The following is a 19,288-nucleotide window of genomic DNA, read 5'->3' as shown; positions in this document are numbered from 1 at the left end:
CGACAGAAACAGAACCATGTCATTTAGCCCATTCGATCGTTGGGCTAACGCCCACGCACACTTCGCGAAAGCGCTAGAAAGAATCCAGTAAAAGCTACGCTAATGGGAATGAATTATTCGTAGAGGTTTAAAAGTTGAAGCATTGATACAATTTATTCTTGAACAGGTAATTTCAAGTATTGATATAACTTTCATTGCCAATATGAAAACAAGTGAGAAATAGGTGTTTGTAGGAAATTCAGATTCAAAACCTTCTACATTTCTTTCATGCTTCTTACAACTGTTTGATTAGTTCCAGATTGTGAAACTGTTTGTTCATAGGTTTGCTCAGATTTATTGTACTAGATAGTCATTCTTAGATTGTCATCTCCATGAAAAGGTTATTGGTTATCTCTGTATTACTCTGTTTCAGGGAGCATCAAAAAATCTCAATCTGTTGGAATGGGATAAACTCTGGACCATTAATAAGAAGATCATTGATCCTGTGTGCCCCCGACATACTGCTGCCGTTGAAGAAAGGCCTGTGCTGTTGACCCTGACAAATGGTCCTGAGGAACCATTTAGCCGCATCATACCTAGGCATAAGAAATATGAAGGTGCTGGGGAGAAGTGTACAACATACACAAAGAGGATATGGATTGAGCATGCTGATGCCGAATCCATCTCGGTAGATGAGGAAATAACATTGATGGATTGGGGAAATGCCATAGTAAAGACAATAGAGAAGGGCCAAGATGGGATCATCACACAGTTGACAGGGGTTTTGCACCTTGAAGGATCTGTCAAAGTTGAAGCTTACTTGGCTGCCTGAAACAAGTGAACTAGTTAACCTCACACTGGTGGAGTTTGACTATCTAATTACAAAGAAGAAGGTACGTGCTAGTTAATTGATAGTGTATGCTTTTTTAATCAGGAAATGTAAATTCATTCTGGAGTGGCAATGCGAGTAATTATCTTCATATGAAATATTAAAACATTAGGGTGGAAAAGTTCAGTAACAACCAGATGGACCATTGCTTTTTTGATACTCTCATTCCTTCTGTTGAGAATAAGCTTGTATATTGAATCACACGGTATAATGTATAGAAAGGGCCTAATATCTAATAATACAGACCTAATTGAATAAGGAAAGGTAAACCTAATAGACTTAGAATATCAAAGAAAGTAAATAACAATAACATAATATTATCTAATAGCTCCCCACAAGCTTAAGGTAGAGTGCGAGAGACCAACTTGAGGTTGGACACAAGATCATGAAAACGCCCTGAAGGATGTGATTTTGTAAAGATGTCTGCGAGCTAATTACGGGACATGATAGAATGAAGCTGTAGTGAGCCCTGAAGAAGATGATGACGAACAAAATGACAATCAATCTCAATATGTTTTGTCCGTTCATGAAAAAATCATTATGAGCAATCTGAATAGCACTCTTGTTGTCACAGTATACAGGAGTAGCAGAAGAAAGAGAGACACCCATATCATGTAACACCCATCGCAACCAAAGAAGCTTCGTGGTAGTGTCAGCTAGAGCACGATATTCTGCCTCGGTGCTAGATCGAGCAACAACAGTCTGTTTCTTACTTCGCCAAGAGATAAGCGAGGTGCCAAGTAGGAAATAATAACCAGTGGTAGAACGACGATCTGTTGGATCACCCGCCCAATCAGCATCAGTATAAGCATGCAGCTGTAGAGGAGACTGAGAGGAGAAATAAAGCTCATGAAATAATGTCCCATTCAGGTACCGAAGAATGCATAGAATAGTTGAGAAATGAGTGAAGCGAGGTGCAACCATAAATTGATTCACCTGATGGATAGCATACGAGATATCAGGTCGAGTGACAGTAAGACTGCCAAATAAATGCCAATATAAGGTAAAATCGTAAAGAGGCTCGCCATCATGAGGAGTGAGACGAGTATTAAGCTCAGTCGGTGTGTCAACAATCTTACTGTCTGTGAGATTAGCCCTAGAAAGTATCTCAGATATATACTTGACCTGTGTTAAATAATAACCATCAGAAGAAGAGGAGATCTCAAGACCAAGAAAATAGTTGAAAGGGCCAAGATCTTTCATCTCAAAGTGCTGACTCAGAAACTGTTTAAGTTCCTGAATACCAGTGATAATCATGTCATCAACATATAGTAGAAGAAGTATGGTACCCCGGTCTGTGTGGCAAATAAACAAGGCTGAATCATAAGAACTGATGGAGTAGCCAAGACGAGAGATAGTGGTGCTAAACTTAGCAAACCATGCTCGAGGTGCTTGCTTAAGTCCATATAGAGCTCGACGTAGATGACAAACCTTCTTTGTAGGATGAGATAATCCAGAAGGTGGCTGCATATAGACTTCTTCACTTAAATCACCATTAAGGAAGACATTTTTGACATCCATTTGACAAAGTGACCAATGTCGAGAGGCTGCAACAGCCAATAGAGCACGCACAGAAGAGAGGCGAGCAACTGAAGCAAAAGCCTCCTCATAATCCACACCATATTCCTGAGTAAAACCTCTAGCCACAAGTTGAGCCTTGTACCTGTCAACAGTACCATCGGAACAAGTCTTGATTTTGTAAACCCACTTACACCCAACTACAGATTTTCCAAGAGGTAAGTCAACCAAATCCTATGTATTGTTCTTGTGTAAAGCATCAAGTTCCTCTTTCATCACAGCCTGCCAAAGAGGGTTAGTGAAGGCCTCCAGAAAGGAGTGAGGCTCATGCAAGGTAGCTGAGGCATGAAAGCAATGAAAATCTTGTAAATGGGATGGGAGAGAACTTACTCGGGTGGATCGACGATGGTCAGGTGGTGGAGTGCAGACTGGATCCTCGAATGGAACAGAACCTAGGGAGGCAGGCGAAGAACTTGGGGACACAGGCGAAGCGGCGTCGAGGGCTTTCGTGTCTTGCTCATGCATCTTCCTCTGTCCTCTCAGTTTTGCCAGGTACCTCTTCCCCTTGGCTCTTTGACTCTGCTTGGTGCAATCACATGACACCTTACCCTTCTTCCTCTACCACATCTATACCTTCATCTCATTCCTCATTGATTCGCACAGCTGATGGCTCCATTATGACTGTTAAAAATATAGGCACTATCAATACACCTTCCCTTTCTGTTCCTGAAGTTTTTCATGTGCCTGAATTGTCCTTCAATCTTCTTTCTGTTGGCCAACTGTGTGAACTTGGATATAAACTTGTTTTTTACTTTTCTGGTGTGCATGTACAGGATCCTCGTACAAGTTAGACCATTGGGATCAGGCGTAGAATTGGGCGTATGTTCGAACTCTCTTCCTTACATCTCCCTGCCACAGGTGTCTCTGCTGCTGCCTCTTCATCATCACCATCTCTTGCACTTTGGCAACTCTGATACCATGTTGAGAATAAAGTTGTATATTGAATCACACGGTATAATGTATAAAAGGGGCCTATATATATAGGCTAATAATGCAGACCTAATAAAATAAGGAAAGGTAAACCTAGTAGACTTAGAATACCAAAGAAAGTAAATATCAATAACATAATATTATCTAACACCAACAAAATCTTGCACCAAGCGATTTCTTGGTTATAATCTGCTGACTTGGATGCAGATGTCAAAGTTTTTCATATTTGTGTCCAAATTTTTAAAACCTTAACAAGTACACCTTTTCATTTATTAACTTGTGAATCTAGTCCACTGAAACACTATGTCATATGTGCTAACTTGTGGCAGAGTTTTAGTTATGTGCTTGTGGCTAAATGGATAAGCTTGTTTTCTATAATCAAGTCGTATAAACAGTAGTGGTATCCTAAATTGTGTTGAGCAAAATTGCTTGTAAGTCATGCACTAATATATAAGTAGGTACTATACCCATATTCCCCATATGCTTTAGAAATCGGAGGTAGATTCGTATGGTGTCTGAACTGTTGCAGATGTTTGATATGGCTGCCATGTCAGAAAGTGTACTAATTTCTGTATGTGAAAGTGCGATACATGTTAGTTTGTATCTTGTGATTGCAGCTTGAAGAGGGAGAGGATTTCATTGATGTTGTTAACCCATGCACCAAAAGGGAGACTGCCGCCTTGGGGGATTCCAACATGCGGAATTTGCAGCGGGGAGAGGTATTGCAGCTGGAGAGGAAGGGATATTTCAGATGTGATGCTTCGTTTATTAAGCCTTCAAAGCCTATAGTTTTATATGCGATCCCAGATGGCAGGGGCAAACCTGTTTGAAGTAAAACATTTACAAACATCGTTGTTGGTTTATTGTGATTTTATCGGATGAGAATTGGCGTTTTGCTTCTCTTTCTTTCATGGATTTGTATGGAAATACAGATGCATCTTTCTTTTTTTTTTTTTTTAAATCCTTTTTTTAGTTTTTATGGTTGCCATGCTATCCTTTACTTAATATGGTGATAAGTGATAACCTTCTGACGCCTTTAGAACTTTCTTGGTATACGCGAGACACACGAGCTGCCAATAATTAAAGAACTCAGATTTGTTTATTTATTTATTTTTTTGAGTAAGTCAAGAAATCAGATTGATCAAAATGTAAAATAATTATGGGAAAAATGCTAAATTGATCTTTATGGTTTAAAACAAGGGTTTATCTAAGAGTTTTTTTTTTTAATTGAAAAGGGGAAAAAAGGTTACAAGGAAGGATGTTTCTCACTCTTGATCTGTAAGGTAGAGAGAATGAGAGAACCTAAGAAAATGTTACCAAACGCAAGATGGGTAGCGGCTCATTTTGTGTTTGGTCTCTGTTGTGCAAATTTTAATACTCGCAAGTGCACGAATCGTTTGGAATATAATGAATTGTAAGTGTGAGGTCGAACCCACATGGAATTGTGTTTTCAAATAACAATTTATATCTAAACTAATTAAATCCTAATCTAGTTCCAAAAGGGTTTTGATTTTTGAGTTTTAAAAATTAAAGAATAAACATAAACTAAATAAAATAAACTAAGAGATAAAATACTAAGGTTTGAGAATTCACACTCACCTAATCATAACAACATACTTCAATGTTTATCAATATTAATCTGAAGTTCTCACAATTAAAATCTTAGATATGTTTTACTATACTTCAAACAATTAATCAAAATCATCTCATGTATCAATTCATTGCACAAATCACAAAAGATATCAAATCTTAATTGAAACACCAAATGTATCTGTAGAACAAATCACAAGGGATATCCAATTATTTAGGCAAATAAAATCAAGCAATCAATTATGTGAAATTATCTTAAATCATCAAGTGTATCTTTGAATCACAAAATATATCAAATAATCATTCCACACATTGAAAATAAGTAAAACAATTTAAATATTAAACCCAATAAAATCAAATAAATAAAGACTTACATGAAAGTATTGATGTTCTTCATCGGTAAGGCTTCATCCTCAACCTTAGTTGGGAATTAGCTCCACATAAAAATAAAACCTAAACTAAAGAAAAACTAAACTAAAAGAAAAGCTGTGGATTACATTCTGTCTCCAAAATTGTATCCCAAAACTAGTCTATGAAATTTTATATCTTTTTTTTGAATGCAAAGAAGTCTATTTATAGGCTTAGGGAAGTCCTAGAAGCCCTATTAAACTTAGATAATTCGGAGATCTGTCTCCCAGTCAAAATAGAAGTCTGAAATCGGAATAAGATTCGTTCAGATTTGTGTCCTTTTATTGCGGGGCGATTTTGACATAGTAACCGTCCGAATTAGGAAAATCATATTTCACAATGACCTATAGTATTTTGAGTTAGTCTTCCAATGCTGCTTGAATATATTTAAGCAGAAAGTTATGGCCAAAATACTAAGACGTGTGCATAATCTGAATTTAAATCCAATCCGAAATTTTATCAAATCTGAACTTTAATCCAATCTGATCTTTAATCTGATTTAACATTTTTTTTTTGACTTGGTTAAACTTAACCACATCATCTAGGTCTTCTCAAAATATGCTTTCCAAACTTTGCATTTTTCCCTTTAAAGCTGTAGTTTTTCTTCAATGACCTACAAAATGCTAAAAACACAAAACTAACACAAAACATTAAATAACAACACAACTAAAGGATTAACTAATGTAAATAAAGTGGTCCAAATATGGAATATTTAGCACTTATCAGTCTCCTATTCTCTCTTCCTTAGGAATCAAGAGCGAGAAAGATCCTTCCTTGTATCCTCTTAGAATGATGGAAAGATCCTCCCATCATTCTAAGAGTTTGTTTATAATTGCGTTTTAGGGGTCTAAAAGTGCTTTTAACACTCAAAAAGTTCATTTGAAGAAAAAAAAAATACTCGTTTGGTAAAAAAAATTAAAAACGCTTTTAAGAATTCAAAAAGCTTAAAAATAGCAAAAAAATACTTTTGGCAAAAGCTTAAAAATGAAGCTTTTGCCCAAAAGCTCTTTTTGACTTAAAAGTTCTATTTCTCAAACACAATCCAAAACAGGCTCTAAGAGTTGAATGATGGGAGGATATAGCTCAGATACAAGAGCTTCACTCTTGTAATTGTGGCTCATTGTGTTTACAGGTTGAATGTCTAATTTTTTAGATTATAATAATAATATCTTGTACTTGTATTAGTGACTGACTTTTCTAAATAATGGGAAAGAGGATTGAAATATGTTACATAAAAGATTACTAAGACAAGGATATAAAATATATATTTAAAAAGAAGAAGATAAATCAAAGGGGGTGATCAAGCCACCTCTAATCACCAAAAAAGTCAAGAGAATGGTTCGACCACCTCCTCCAATCACCAATAAAGTCAAGCGAATGGTTCGACCACTCTCCTCTGATCGGCTAGGAGGTGGTTGTATTACTTTTCATAATCATTAAAAGTAGTTTAACCATTCAAAACGTCAAATCACGTGCACTAATTTAGCATTTTTTTTCTTCCAATAATTATTAGGAGCAATGATACAAAATAGTTTCTAGTGAAAAATGACGATAGATTTGTGGAGGATTCTTCAAGAATTTTTAATGGGTCTGGTGGCCGGCCCTGCTCTCTCGTTAATGAACTTTCTAGCCAGTGTTAAATTCTTCGCGAGATAAGATGATGTCCGAAGCCCATTAGGCCGCCAGAGCACTAGAAGGTTACTAAGGAACAAGGCCCTCGAAAGTACTAGAATGCCCTCTTAAAGGTTGAGTCATGCTATTAAGTTGCCAAGAGACAGATAAATGTCTGTCAAAGTCTGATGTGGCTTTATCAAAAAAAAAAAAAAAAAATTTATAGAAAAATCTCTCTCTTCCTAGTCCTGCTAGATTTTGTTTTTTTTTTAGTTAAATTTTTATAAGCTAATATTTAATTTCTAATACGTCAAAATTTATTTTTTGATTTAAAACTAAAACCTATGGGTGGAAGATTAACCATTTAGGGACAGTATCACTTAAAATGAATTTTATCATCTTAAATTTAGTCCTAATACTTCAAATTTGAATTTTTCTTTAATATCTATCTTCTCCAATCAAAGAAAAAAAAAAAAAACAAAGAAGAAGAAAGAAGAAGAAAAGGAAGAAGAAAGAGGAGGTCATGTCTGACGCTTGGCTGACGCATGGCAGTTGGAAAATCTCAACTCCTTAAAGTGTTATAAATATGCAACCAGTCCTCAATCCCCGACATCGTCGAAGTAAACTGAAAAAGCATCATCTATTGGCTTAAATTAAATTCCTCAGCACCCAATTCTTCTTTTGTCTCAATTCAATCCCAAAAGATGTCGCTGATTCCAAGCTTCTATGGCGACCGACGAAGCAACGGTTTCGATCACTTCGCTCACGACCTCTGGCACCCTCCCAGGGACTTTCCAGTCCGTTCTTCACTTTCCACCTATTTGCCCGAATCTTCTTGGGAAGTTTCGGCTTTTGCGAACGACCGGATCGACTGGAAGGAGACACCAGAAGCCCATGTTCTCAAGGCGGATCTTCCGGGGCTCAGGAAAGAGGAAGTGAAGGTGGAGGTCTTAGACGACAGAGTGATTCAGATAAGTGGAGAGAGGAACGTGGAGAAGGAGGACAAAAACGACACTTGGCATAGGGTGGAGTGCAGCAGCGGCAAGTTCGTGCGGCGTTTCAGGCTGCCAGAGCACGCCAAGATGGGTCAGATTAAGGCTTCAATGGAGAATGGGGTTCTCACTGTCACGGTCCTGAAGGTGGCGACCAAGAAGCCCGATGTCAAGGCTATCCAAGTTTCGGGCTGAATATAAATCTGCCTTAACAAGTCATCTCTCCAATGCGACATGTCGTCTACATAGCAGTATAATAAGCGTCCGTGTGATTTTATCTTTGTTGGTTGTTTAAAAATGAGAGTGTTTTGAGTCTTGTCGTTTTCATGTGTGGAGCTAATTTCAGTGCTGGATGTAATGTTAAGTGAATGTAATAAACGTATTAATAATAAAGTTGTTGTTTTCTGCAATATGATTTTTATTTTAATTTGACATTGCCAACACATACAAGCACAGTCTTTGGGGATGTGTTAAGGTTAGAAATTGCTTGATTGTCTGCAAATTAATCTTCTTTTTAGCTAAAATTTGGTTATGGTAACAAAGCACCCAAAGTTGAGAAATATAATTTGGATAAATGAGTATGAGAGATTTATGTTTGTTTTGGTTTTTGAATTCATCATCATTAGCTTCTAGTAGTTATTGGATTATTTTTTGTTAATAAGAGTTTGAGCTTCTAGTAGTTATTGGATTATATTTTGTTAATAAGAGTTTGAGCTAAGTATTATTAGACTTTGACATGTTAGCGAAGGGATAAGTCCCAACAAGTATGGTTTTCCTGTTCGATTAGTTTGTTCGTTCAAATGGATTTCTAGTCGAACAAAAAGTCCTTAAGCCTTGTTTGGTAATAGACGCGCCAAATTCTATTTTTTCAATTTTTTAACATTCTTATTTTTTATATCACATTATTTATTTTTTATTATTATTCAAATAAAAAATATACTACAAAACATATATATATATATATATATATATATATATATATATATATAATTTTTTTCATACAAAAACTTTAAATCTTCTATTTATTTTATGAGAAATGTTAAGTGTTTTTTCTAGTATTCTCTTAGTGTCATCTCAATTTTGATATGGCTTTTAAAATCATTAATAGATTAAAAGTCAAAAATGATAATCTCAAATTTAACGATAATTTTAAAAGTCACATCACAGTTAGAAGGACATTAGAAGAACACTAAAAGAACATCTATTTTTTTTTTTTTTTTTTTTAATATCATATCATATCAATCACTTTCTAAAAAAACACTATCTACCTAGTCCATAACTAAACAAGCCCTTACTGTTCTATGCCTTTGTTGAACTCTCTCACAACTCTTCCCATTTTAGGGATAAGAAAATTGTTGAGATGTTAATCCAATGAGTAATGCTATTTTTCACACCAATTTCATATGGATTAATGTAGTGTGTTTTAAGTAATTTTTTTGTTTTTTGTTTTTAAAGCGGCTAATATGAGAAAACATTTAAAACACCTTGTATGAGTCGAGATGAAATAGGTGTGAATAGTATCATTCTTAAATCCAAACCACATGGTTGTCTTTTTCTAAAACCAACAATAAAATACTTAAAAAAGAAAAAAGAGAAAAGGAAAACAAGGACAGAAACAGAACCATGTCATTTAGCCCATTGGATCGTTGGGCTAAAGCCCACGCACACTTCGCGAAAGCTTTAGCAAGAATCCAGTAAAAACTACGCCAAGTACGGGAAAAGTGCTTTTCGCACGCTGAAATCCCAAACCGAACTCTCAAATTCTATGGCCAATTTGGCAAAGATGTCGATCGTCCGAAACAATGAGCGAGAGCGCAGTGTCTCCAATCCCTCCTCCAGAGGCCTGCGGGACGCCTTCCGGAGGTTCGGAGAGAACCACCTTCGGGACCCATTCAGCGATTTACCTTTCGCTTCTACACTCTCCACGCTCTTCCCTCACTCCCCATTCGGGAGCTCGGTGAACACCAGGCTCGACTGGAGGGAGACCCCGAGAGCCCACGTGCTGAAGGCTTCTCTTCCGGGGTTCGCGGACGAGGACGTGTTGGTGGAGCTCCAAGACGACCAAGTGCTCCAGGTGAGCGTCGAGAGTGGCAAGTTCGTGAGCAGGTTCAAGGTCCCTGACGATGCGAGGCTCGACCAGTTGAAGGCCTCGATGCACAATGGGGTTCTCACTGTGACTATTCCGAAAGCGGAGGCGAGCAGGCCAACCGTTCGGACCATCGAGATCTCCGGCTAAATATGTGATCTTCCTTTGCCATGTCTGTCACCATGTTTATGTGTTGTGTGTGTGGTTTGTTGAAGGCTATCGTGAGCTCTGAGTTTGTTGTTATGAAGGTGTTTGATATAATGCGTCTAAAGCTTGTGATGTTTGTGTCGGTTCTTGTGATGTTGACCTTTGCCTAGTGTGTCTTAAATGGTTGTTGGGTTCTAGAAGAAAATAAACTATGTTCTTAACAACAATTGCTCTGTTTTCCAACTTCTAATATGTTATTGCCACGCCTAGTGTATATATCAAATGGTTCTTAAAAGTAATACTGTGAAATGCGTTTATTTTCTTGATAATAAGTATCTCATTCGTTTGTAATATCCAATGCGATTATTTCTTTAAGAGAGAGCTAAGAAATATACTAATTGTAACTTTCTGATTAAGCAGTCAGTCTAAAGATGAATAGATGAATAACTCATTGAGTAAATTATAAAGAACTTACGAGTGCTAAATCTCACAATGGTTATTTACTATGTAAGATTGAGTTTTATAAGTGATTTTAGAAAAGTTCAAAATTGACTAGTTTTTTGTTAGAGTGATAACACAACACTTTCCCTAGGTCGTTATAATTTGAGTGATAGGATTTACTCTACCAACTCATTTAACGAATCGTAAGAAACCACCTTCCCTTGTAGAAGTATCTATCTTTTCCTTCAAATCCATTGCCCTCTGCCTCATCTCCTCCCCTTCTTTTTCCAACATAAGTCTTCTTACAGCTCTCTCTATCTCCCCTCTTTCCAAATGATTTTCCCATCCCTGTCCTATTCTCCATACTTGGGTCAAGTATCTTGCATGAGCCCTCCGGTTTACAAATTATGGTGAGGAGCACTCTGTCATCTTCTATCTCAACCTTCACCTCCTCCTTTAGCCCCGGAAGATGGGCCTTGAACATGTTGGCTTTTGGGGCCTTCTTCTAGTTGATTTTGGTATCACAAACGTAGAATCGAAAAGAGGGAAGGGAAAATCCTTGAAGGGGTCGAAGACGCTGCTTCGTTGACCAATCTCTTTCCTTGGTATGATCGCATTGTAATGTCACTATGATTTTGATGTTCAATGCAAGACTGGAAATGACGTAGTGGATAGCAAAAGATAAACACGAACATAGGCGTTTGCGTCCTCGGATCGAATTGAAGCAGCACAAGGCTTGAAGGAAACGATAAAATTTGCTTAATATTATTATTGATTCAAAACTGTCAGACGCACATGGTTTAAAAAGTTGATGTCGGGTGCCAATTTTTTTAAAATTTTGTAATTCTTGCCCCTCTTCCACATCTCCATCCCTTCACCATAAGTCTTTTTCGAGCTCTTTCTATCTTACCTCTCCCAAACTCGCTCTCCATATATGGCTCTCACTCACTCATCTTGCATTCACTCTATGGTCCCCAAAACAGGGTAAATGTGGATATAGATTTCTCTCATGGTAAAGCAAGTTACTTGAAATGAAGTTCTTATAACATGCACCCAAAGAATTCAAAGAAGGGAGAAGATAAAGATAACAAGATATTCATTCAAGCACAGGATCAAGATAACAACACGTCAACTGAAGATAGGATATGGGTCTTGTTGGCTTTATTCATAATAGCTTTCCCCCTCATTACGTGGGAAGCCCAACTCTTACCTTATTTACGCGGCCAAAAACTTCTTAGCTTTATCGATGATTGCTGTCCCCTTCCCTCTGTTTTCATTCCCCTACCTCCACTACTTCTGTTACCAATCCAGACTATGATCCAACTTATTCTGAGCACCTTTATTTCCAGAAGGCAAAAAGTCTTTTCGATAAACTAGTGGCCATACATCATCACAATACAGTTAAATATAATTAGGAAATTTTTTTGGGGACTTCCATATATGGACTTGAAATATGATCCCTCCAGTCAGAAGAAAAAAAAAAAAAAGTAGTTTTGATGTTAGCATATGTGAAATTAAAGTGACATAATCAGCTCTATTAGCTGGTTCAACGAGTTATTGGAAGAACCACCATCTCTAGTGCAAAGTTCGACTCTCTCCTTCAAAATCTTGCCCCTTTTTCGCATCTCGTTTCCTTCTTCATCCACTAAAAGTTTTCTTACAACTCTCTCTATCTCACCTCTCTCCAACTTACCCTCCAATTCGAAGCCTACCCTCCATATATGGCTCACATACCTTGCATTCACTCTTTGGTCCCCGAAACATGGTATACATATCATTGGAACTCCTTCACAAATACTCTCAAGCGTTGAATTCCATCCACAATGGCTCAAAAATCCTCCCACTGCACAGTGCACCAAAACTTCCTGTTGGGGTGCCCATTTCACAATATAACCCCTCTCGCCAATGCTTTCTTTGAAACCTTGGGGCAGTACTTCAATCCATTCTGCACCACGAATTGAGCCTGGTCGAACCACCCACAAGAAAGGTTGCTGGCTGTTTGCTAGCCCCCAAGCCATCTCAACAAGATCTTTGACGTCCATGAATGCTATGCTTCCTAAGCTTACATAAATGACTGAGTTACAACTTTGCTTATCAAGCCACGCCAAGCAGCTAATATCCTCTTCCAATAAGCTATTAGAGGAGGCTGAGGCAATCCTATGCATAGGGCCTATTGGGAAAATTGGAACTTGATATTGTTGTTGTATCTTCGCCAATGATGAATTTTCAAGGTAGTCAATTGTATTATGAATGATAGCCAAAGATGTTTTATTGCCAGAAACTTTACTCACTACTTGTAAAAAGGTTTCTAAATTTGTAAAAATGGAGAAAGGTAGATCCTTGAACCTGAGTGGATAAAGCTCCGGAGCTGGGTCATGTGTCTTAGATTCTGTAATCCAAAAAAGTTTTGAGTGTTAGTGAATTAGTTTCATGGGCTATGATCATTGAATAATAAGAAGATAATTTATGTGTACCATAAGGAGTGTGTTCTTTCTCTTGTCTCTCACTTACAATAGTAATTAAATATCAACTTTACATTTTTTTTTATTAGTTTTAAACCGGTGATTTAACTTTGTACTAGATTAGAAGCCATAAGTTTATACTCTAACCGGTTACCTCATTTTAAACTTTTGAAATAAAAAGTAATCTAAATATAATTACGACAAAGAGCTCCTTTATAGAGGGACCATGTATGTTATTTTTCTTTTTTATGTTGAATTTTTTTGTTTTTTTGAGTGAGTGTATATATATATACCTGGGAAGGGAATGTGGCCTTCTGCCTTTAGTTGGAAAAGGGCATTACGAGCAAGAAAACTGGAAACACTAATTGTGCGTAAGATGATGCTTGGAAGATTCATATCCTTTGCCGTTTCTTGAGTGAAGTACATGTAATCGTCGTAGATAATGCAGGCGATTCCATCGTCGGAGCCATGTTGCCTCATCGCTTCAGTAGCCAAGCATTCTCGGAAACCAGCTTCGCAATTGGCGTTGAACTGCAATAGAAAAGCTAATGTGTCGCCAGTTAAGATGTCGTAGTCAGGTGAGGTGTCTGGCAAGGGAACAAAGCTGAAATCTGGGTGGATTGAAGGGTCGGGGGAGTTGTATTGGGCGTGAAGGACGGTGATGGAGAAGCCATTGGAGTGGAGGATGCTACCCAACTGAAGCATTGGGTTTATGTGGCCTTGGAATGGAAATGGTACTAGCACCACCCGGACACGTCGACGTCTCTTTCCTTCCTCTTGCATCTCTCTCTCTCTCTCTCTCTCATACACAATACACAGAGTTTCGGTAAAACAGTTTTCTGAGTGGTATCAAACGGCGGTGCATATGCAATGACGAAGGTTCATAGTTGGAACAATTATTTGGTATCTTGCCAAATCAAAATATCACTTTTGAGTTTAGCAACCTGACATTTCAACAACCATACCTAATCTTGACATTTTAACTGCTTGATTAGATTGAGGCATCAACCGACTTAACTTTTACGACATACAAATGTTTTGATACTAAATTTGCCAATTCTAAAAACTTAGCACTTGCTATTGTTTAGAGTGAGTAGGAGGTCTTAGTAACTTGTCATTACTTATCGTAATAAGTAAACAAAAATAAATAGAGAAGAGTGAAAAATGATAAACTAGCATGACGAACTTCATTGTACAAATAATTAAATGAAAAATGTTTTGGATATTGTAATTTTTAAACAGACTGACGTGACACTCCATAATTAGAATCCACGCACATAATATAACTTAATGTATTTATCAATTTAAACAAATAAAATATTATGTTTAAAGCATCTTTGCCCCCTTTTTTTTTTTTTTTTTTTTTTTTTTTTCGAGCTTTAAAGCATCTTTGCATTCTCTTTGATATACTATACGTCTTTGCAATTAAAATGACTTGATCATGTCTATGAGCTCGTTAAAAGGAATTGTTGGAAGAACCACCTTCTCTGATGCAAAGTTCACATCTCTCCTTCAAATTCGTTCCTCTCTTCTGCATCTCCTTCCTGTCTTCATCCTCCATAGGTCTTCTTACAGCTCTCTCTATCTCACCTCTCTCCAATGATCACTCTCCAATTCCAGGCCTACCTTCCATACATGACTTACATACCTTGCATTCACCCTTTGATCTCCGAAGCACGGTCTGCATATCATTGGAATTCCTTCACAAATACTCTCCAGTGTTGAATTCCATCCACAATGGCTCAAAAACCCTCCCACTGCACCGTGTGCTAGAAATTCCTTTTGCGGTGTCCATTTCACAATGTAACCCCTCTTGCCAATATTTTCTTTAAAACCTTCGGGCAGTACTTCAATCCATTCTACACCATGAATTGAACTTGGCCGAACCACTCACAAGAAAGGTTGCTTGCTGTTTGCTAGCCCCCAAGCCATCTCAATAAGCTCTTTGACGTCCATGAATGCCACACTTCCTAAGCTTACATAAATGACTAAGTTACAACCTTGCTTATCAAGCCATGTCAAGCAGCTAGTATCCTCTTCCAATAAGCTACTAGAGGAGACCGATGCACTCTTATGCATAGGGCCTATTGGGAAGATCGGAACTTGACATTTCTGTTGGATCTTTGCCAAATAATGGATTTTCAAGGTAGTCAATTGTATTATAAATGATGGCTGAAGATGTTTCATTGTCACAAGCTTTACTCAATAATTGTAAAAAGTTTTCTAATTTTTCAAAATTAGAAAGATCTTTGAACCTGAGTGGATAAAGCTCTTGGATTGGATCATGCAACCTAGATTCTGTAATCTAAAAAAGTTTTGAGTATTAATGGATTAGTTTCATGCGTTATGATCATTGTAAAGTAAGAACATAATTTATGTATAACATAAGGACTGTGTATATATACACCTGGTAGGGGAAGGTGGCTTTCTGCCTTTAGTTTGAAAAGGGCATCACGAGCAAAAAAATTGGAAGCACTAGCTGTGCGCAAGACGATGCTTGGAATCTTCAGATCCTTTGCCGTTTCTTGAGAGAAGTACATGAACTCCTCGTGGATAATGCAGACGATTCTATCATCGGAGCCGAGTTGCCTCATCACTTGAGCCAAGCATTCTGGGAAACGAGGTTTAAATTTGGCATTAAGCTCCAATACGAAGCCTACTCCGTCGCCAGCTAAGATGTTGGGTTGGATGAGAAATCTGGCAAGGGAATAAAGCTGAAATCTGGGTGGCTTGAAGGGTTTGGAGAGTTGAATTGGGCGTGAACGACAGTGATGGAAAAGCCATTGGAGTGGAGGATGCTGCCCAACTGAAGCATTGGGTTTATGTGGCCTTGAAAAGGGCATGGTACCAACGCCACCCGCCGGAGACATCTCTTTCCTTGCTTTTCCATCCCTCTCTCTCTCTCTTTCTCTCTTAGATCTCTCTCTTCTCTCTTTGCAATGACGAGGGTTTAGAGTTGAAGTAATCACATAAGTTACATAACATTAATGTATTGATGCCACGGCTCAAAGCAGGCCAACTTTTGGCTTTTGTTTGATCGCCATTTCCTGGTGGGATGTGTTTGGAGCTCGAAGCAGATATAGTGACCCTGGTGGTTTCGATCGGTTGTCATTAATTATAACCAAGATTTGGATGCTTGCCGTTTGGAAATCGAGGCTATCTTGGCTGGTTGTGTTTGTTTTTTTTGAATGGAAGTTTTGAAATATTATTCAGCTCATGATGAGCAAATCAGTTAGAGGAGAGTAATTCCTCCTTCCTGACAATACCATCTATACAAGATGGAATATGATGCCACCAAACAAAATCAGTGACATGGTTACAAGCCTTCTTTGCTAACCCATGGGCAGCAGAATTGGCCTCCTCCCCACATGTTGGAACCTAGAAGAGCCTAAAGAACACAGCCATTTTAACATCTTCTACAAAGTGCCCGAAGGGGCTATCACACGGTATTGAGGCATTCACAGTGTTCACAATCTGCAAAGCATCCCCTTCAAAAATGATATCCATAGAGCCTAACTCTTTTCCAACCATCACGGCATGGAGGGCTGCCATTGCTTTAGCAACCGCCGGCGTCACTGACATCGTCTTCTTTATACCACACGCCACAATAAAACGCCCCTTATCATCTCTTGCAATTAAACCCAATCCCACTACACCAGTTTGTTTATTTAAAGCCGCATCCCAGTTTACCTTGGTCCTATTCAAAGGCGGAGGTTTCCAAAGTTCTGGAATTTTTTCACGGGTCTGCCTATCCACGCCATCCTGCCCATCATTAATCCGTTGGAAATCATCCAACGCTGTCCTTGCTTCATGTAACACCTGAGAAGGATGGGTGAATAAGCCCCCATGCACCACGTACGTCGTTACGATGTAACCAGATTCTCCTAGCCGTCACGACAAACAACTCAACCTCCTTTGTATCACACCGGGATAGGACAGTAGCAAACAGCTGATAGAAATCTAGTCCCATACACGGGCTTTTTTGTAAAGTGATTGGACTACCACTCCACATGTCAGTGGCCGAAGGACAATCCCATAAAAGATGAGCAATTGTTTCTTCCTCTCTGAGACAAATCGGACATAGAGCATTATCCACCACCCTTCTCCGAAACAAATTGGCTTTTGTTGGCATCAAATTGTTACAGGCTCTCCACAAGAACATCTTAACAGTATTTGAAACCCGAAGGTTCCAGCAAGCCTTCCACACGTCATGTCCAGTGGTCATGGTTGAAGCCCCACCCTTCTGCATCTCTTGTCTCTCCACCTCCATATGGTAAGCACTTTTGACTGAAAAGACCCCATTCGCAGTGGACCTCCATATTAGATGATCCGGGGGTTGAAGAGGGTTGAGAGGTATATTCTTAATCAAAGTTGCCTCATCCTCTAAGAAAGTTCTGTCAATTAGTGGTCTATTCCAACCCTTAGATTCAGGATCAATGAAATCAGCAACCTGTGTTTCTTCAGCGTACTGACCACGATAAGATTGCACCTTGAAGGAGATTGGTTTTGGGATCCAACTATCCCTCCACACTTTAATGTCCTTTCCATTTCCTACTCTCCAAATGGTCCCTCGTTTTATTATTACCTGGGTTGTTAGCATACTTTTCCAAGTCAAAGAAGGACGCTTTCCCACTTGAGCCTCCAAAATGGTATTGTTTGGAAAATATTTTGCTTTAAGAATTTGGGCCACCAAAGAATCTGGGGTTTTGAGGAGTCTCCATATTTGCTTGGCTAGCAAGGCTTCATTAAAAATAACCAAATCCCGAAAATCCAAACCTCATTTTTCCTTAGAAATTTTCATCCGTTCCCAACTCATCCAATGTATCTTTGACGTATTTTCTTTATATCCCCACCAAAACCTATGCATGACTTTGTTAATCTACTTAAGAAGTGTGATAGGGAGAAAGAAAACACTCATATAATAAGTTATGATAGCTTGGATAACAGCTTTTAGTAATATCTTCTCCGATTTCATACAGATTAATGTAGTGTGTTTTAAGTAATTTTTTGATTTTTTGTTTTTTGTTTTTTTTTGTTTGTTTTGTTTTGTTTTTAAAGTGGCTAATCACCTTATATGAGTCAAGATGAAACGGGTGCGAATAGTATCATTGTATTTGTATCATTTAGGATCCAAAACATATGGTGGTCTTTTTCTAAAACCAACAATAAAATACTTAAAAAAGAGAAAAGAGAAAAGTAAAACAACGACAGAAACAGAACCATGTCATTTAGCCCATTGGATCGTTGGGCTAAAGCCCACGCACACTTCGCGAAAGCGCTAGAAAGAATCCGGTAAAAACCTACGCCGAGTACGTGAAAAGTGCTTTTCGCACACTGAAATCCCAAACCGAATTCTCAAATTCTGTGGTCAATTTGGCAAAGATGTCGATCGTCCCAAACAATGAGCGAGAGCGCAGTGTCTCCAATCCCTCCTCCAGAGACCTGTGGGACGTCTTCCGGAGCTTCAGAGAGAACCACCTTCAGGACCCATTCAGCGATTTACCTTTCGCTTCTACACTCTCCACGCTCTTCCCTCACTCCCCGTTCGGGAGCTCGGTGAACACCAGGCTCGACTGGAGGGAGACCCCGAGAGCCCACGTGCTGAAGGCTTCTCTTCCGGGGTTCGTGGACGAGGACGTGTTGGTGGAGCTCCAAGACGACCGAGTGCTCCAGGTGAGCGTCGAGAGTGGCAAGTTCGTGAGCAGGTTCAAGGTCCCTGACGATGCGATGCTCGACCAGTTGAAGGCCTCGATGCACAATGGGGTTCTCACTGTGACTATTCCGAAAGCGGAGGCGAGCAGGCCAACCGTTCGGACCATCGAGATCTCTGGCTAAATATGTGATCTTCCTTTGCCCTGTCTGTCACTATGTTTATATGTTGTGTGTGTGTGGGTTGTTGAAGGTTATCGTGAGCTCCTCTGAGTTTGTTATGAAGGTGTTTGATAAAATGCGTCTAAAGTTTGTGATGTTTGTGTCGGTTCTTGTGATGTTGACCTTTGCTTAGTGTGTCTTAAATGGTTGTTGGGTTCTAGAAGAAAATACACTATGTTCTTAACAACAATTGCTCTGTTTTCCAACTTCTAATATGTTATTGCCACGCATAGTGTATATATCAAATGGTTCTTAAAGTAATACTGTGAAATGCGTTTATTTTCTTGATAATAAGTATCTCATT

General features: G+C 38.6%; 5 protein-coding genes and 2 pseudogenes across 6 annotated transcripts; 4 read left to right on the top strand and 3 right to left on the bottom strand.

The window, feature by feature from the left end:
* Nucleotides 1–112: 112 nt before the first annotated feature.
* LOC132163112 (glutamate--tRNA ligase, cytoplasmic pseudogene) lies at nucleotides 113–4,324 on the top strand (annotated as a pseudogene). The gene is made up of 3 exons (XR_015912935.1): nucleotides 113–166; nucleotides 413–872; nucleotides 3,994–4,324. The product of XR_015912935.1 is annotated as a glutamate--tRNA ligase, cytoplasmic pseudogene (transcript).
* A 3,138-nt stretch (nucleotides 4,325–7,462) lies between these two features.
* Nucleotides 7,463–8,387, top strand: LOC132164566 (17.3 kDa class I heat shock protein). Its single transcript, XM_059575099.2, has one exon. It carries the CDS (start codon nucleotides 7,690–7,692, stop codon nucleotides 8,170–8,172), a length of 483 nt encoding a protein of 160 aa, XP_059431082.2. The 5' UTR covers nucleotides 7,463–7,689; the 3' UTR covers nucleotides 8,173–8,387.
* A 1,296-nt stretch (nucleotides 8,388–9,683) lies between these two features.
* On the top strand, nucleotides 9,684–10,473 carry LOC132163863 (18.1 kDa class I heat shock protein-like). The gene has a single exon (XM_059574243.2). The coding sequence runs from the start codon at nucleotides 9,743–9,745 to the stop codon at nucleotides 10,211–10,213; it is 471 nt and encodes a 156-aa protein (XP_059430226.1). The 5' UTR covers nucleotides 9,684–9,742; the 3' UTR covers nucleotides 10,214–10,473.
* Nucleotides 10,474–12,159: 1,686 nt separating this feature from the next.
* On the bottom strand, nucleotides 12,160–13,896 carry LOC132164568 (UDP-glycosyltransferase 76E2-like). Its single transcript, XM_059575101.2, has 2 exons — nucleotides 13,407–13,896; nucleotides 12,160–13,040 (listed from the first exon to the last, which is right to left on the bottom strand). The coding sequence occupies exons 1-2, from the start codon at nucleotides 13,894–13,896 to the stop codon at nucleotides 12,166–12,168; spliced, it is 1,365 nt and encodes a 454-aa protein (XP_059431084.2). The 3' UTR covers nucleotides 12,160–12,165.
* Nucleotides 13,897–14,538: 642 nt separating this feature from the next.
* On the bottom strand, nucleotides 14,539–16,003 carry LOC132163111 (UDP-glycosyltransferase 76E2-like; annotated as a pseudogene).
* Nucleotides 16,004–16,491: 488 nt separating this feature from the next.
* Nucleotides 16,492–17,713, bottom strand: LOC148584265 (uncharacterized). Its single transcript, XM_088518827.1, has 2 exons — nucleotides 17,116–17,713; nucleotides 16,492–16,997 (listed from the first exon to the last, which is right to left on the bottom strand). Exons 1-2 carry the CDS (start codon nucleotides 17,711–17,713, stop codon nucleotides 16,492–16,494), a joined length of 1,104 nt encoding a protein of 367 aa, XP_088374953.1.
* A 694-nt stretch (nucleotides 17,714–18,407) lies between these two features.
* LOC132163420 (18.2 kDa class I heat shock protein) lies at nucleotides 18,408–19,223 on the top strand. The gene has a single exon (XM_059573701.2). It carries the CDS (start codon nucleotides 18,496–18,498, stop codon nucleotides 18,946–18,948), a length of 453 nt encoding a protein of 150 aa, XP_059429684.2. The 5' UTR covers nucleotides 18,408–18,495; the 3' UTR covers nucleotides 18,949–19,223.
* Nucleotides 19,224–19,288: the final 65 nt, after the last annotated feature.

This window comes from Corylus avellana, chromosome 8 (genome assembly GCF_965113065.1).
Source record: "Corylus avellana chromosome 8, dhCorAvel1.hap1.2, whole genome shotgun sequence".
Lineage (NCBI taxonomy): Eukaryota > Viridiplantae > Streptophyta > Magnoliopsida > Fagales > Betulaceae > Corylus > Corylus avellana.
This window is presented reverse-complemented; position numbering and strand designations above follow the sequence as displayed.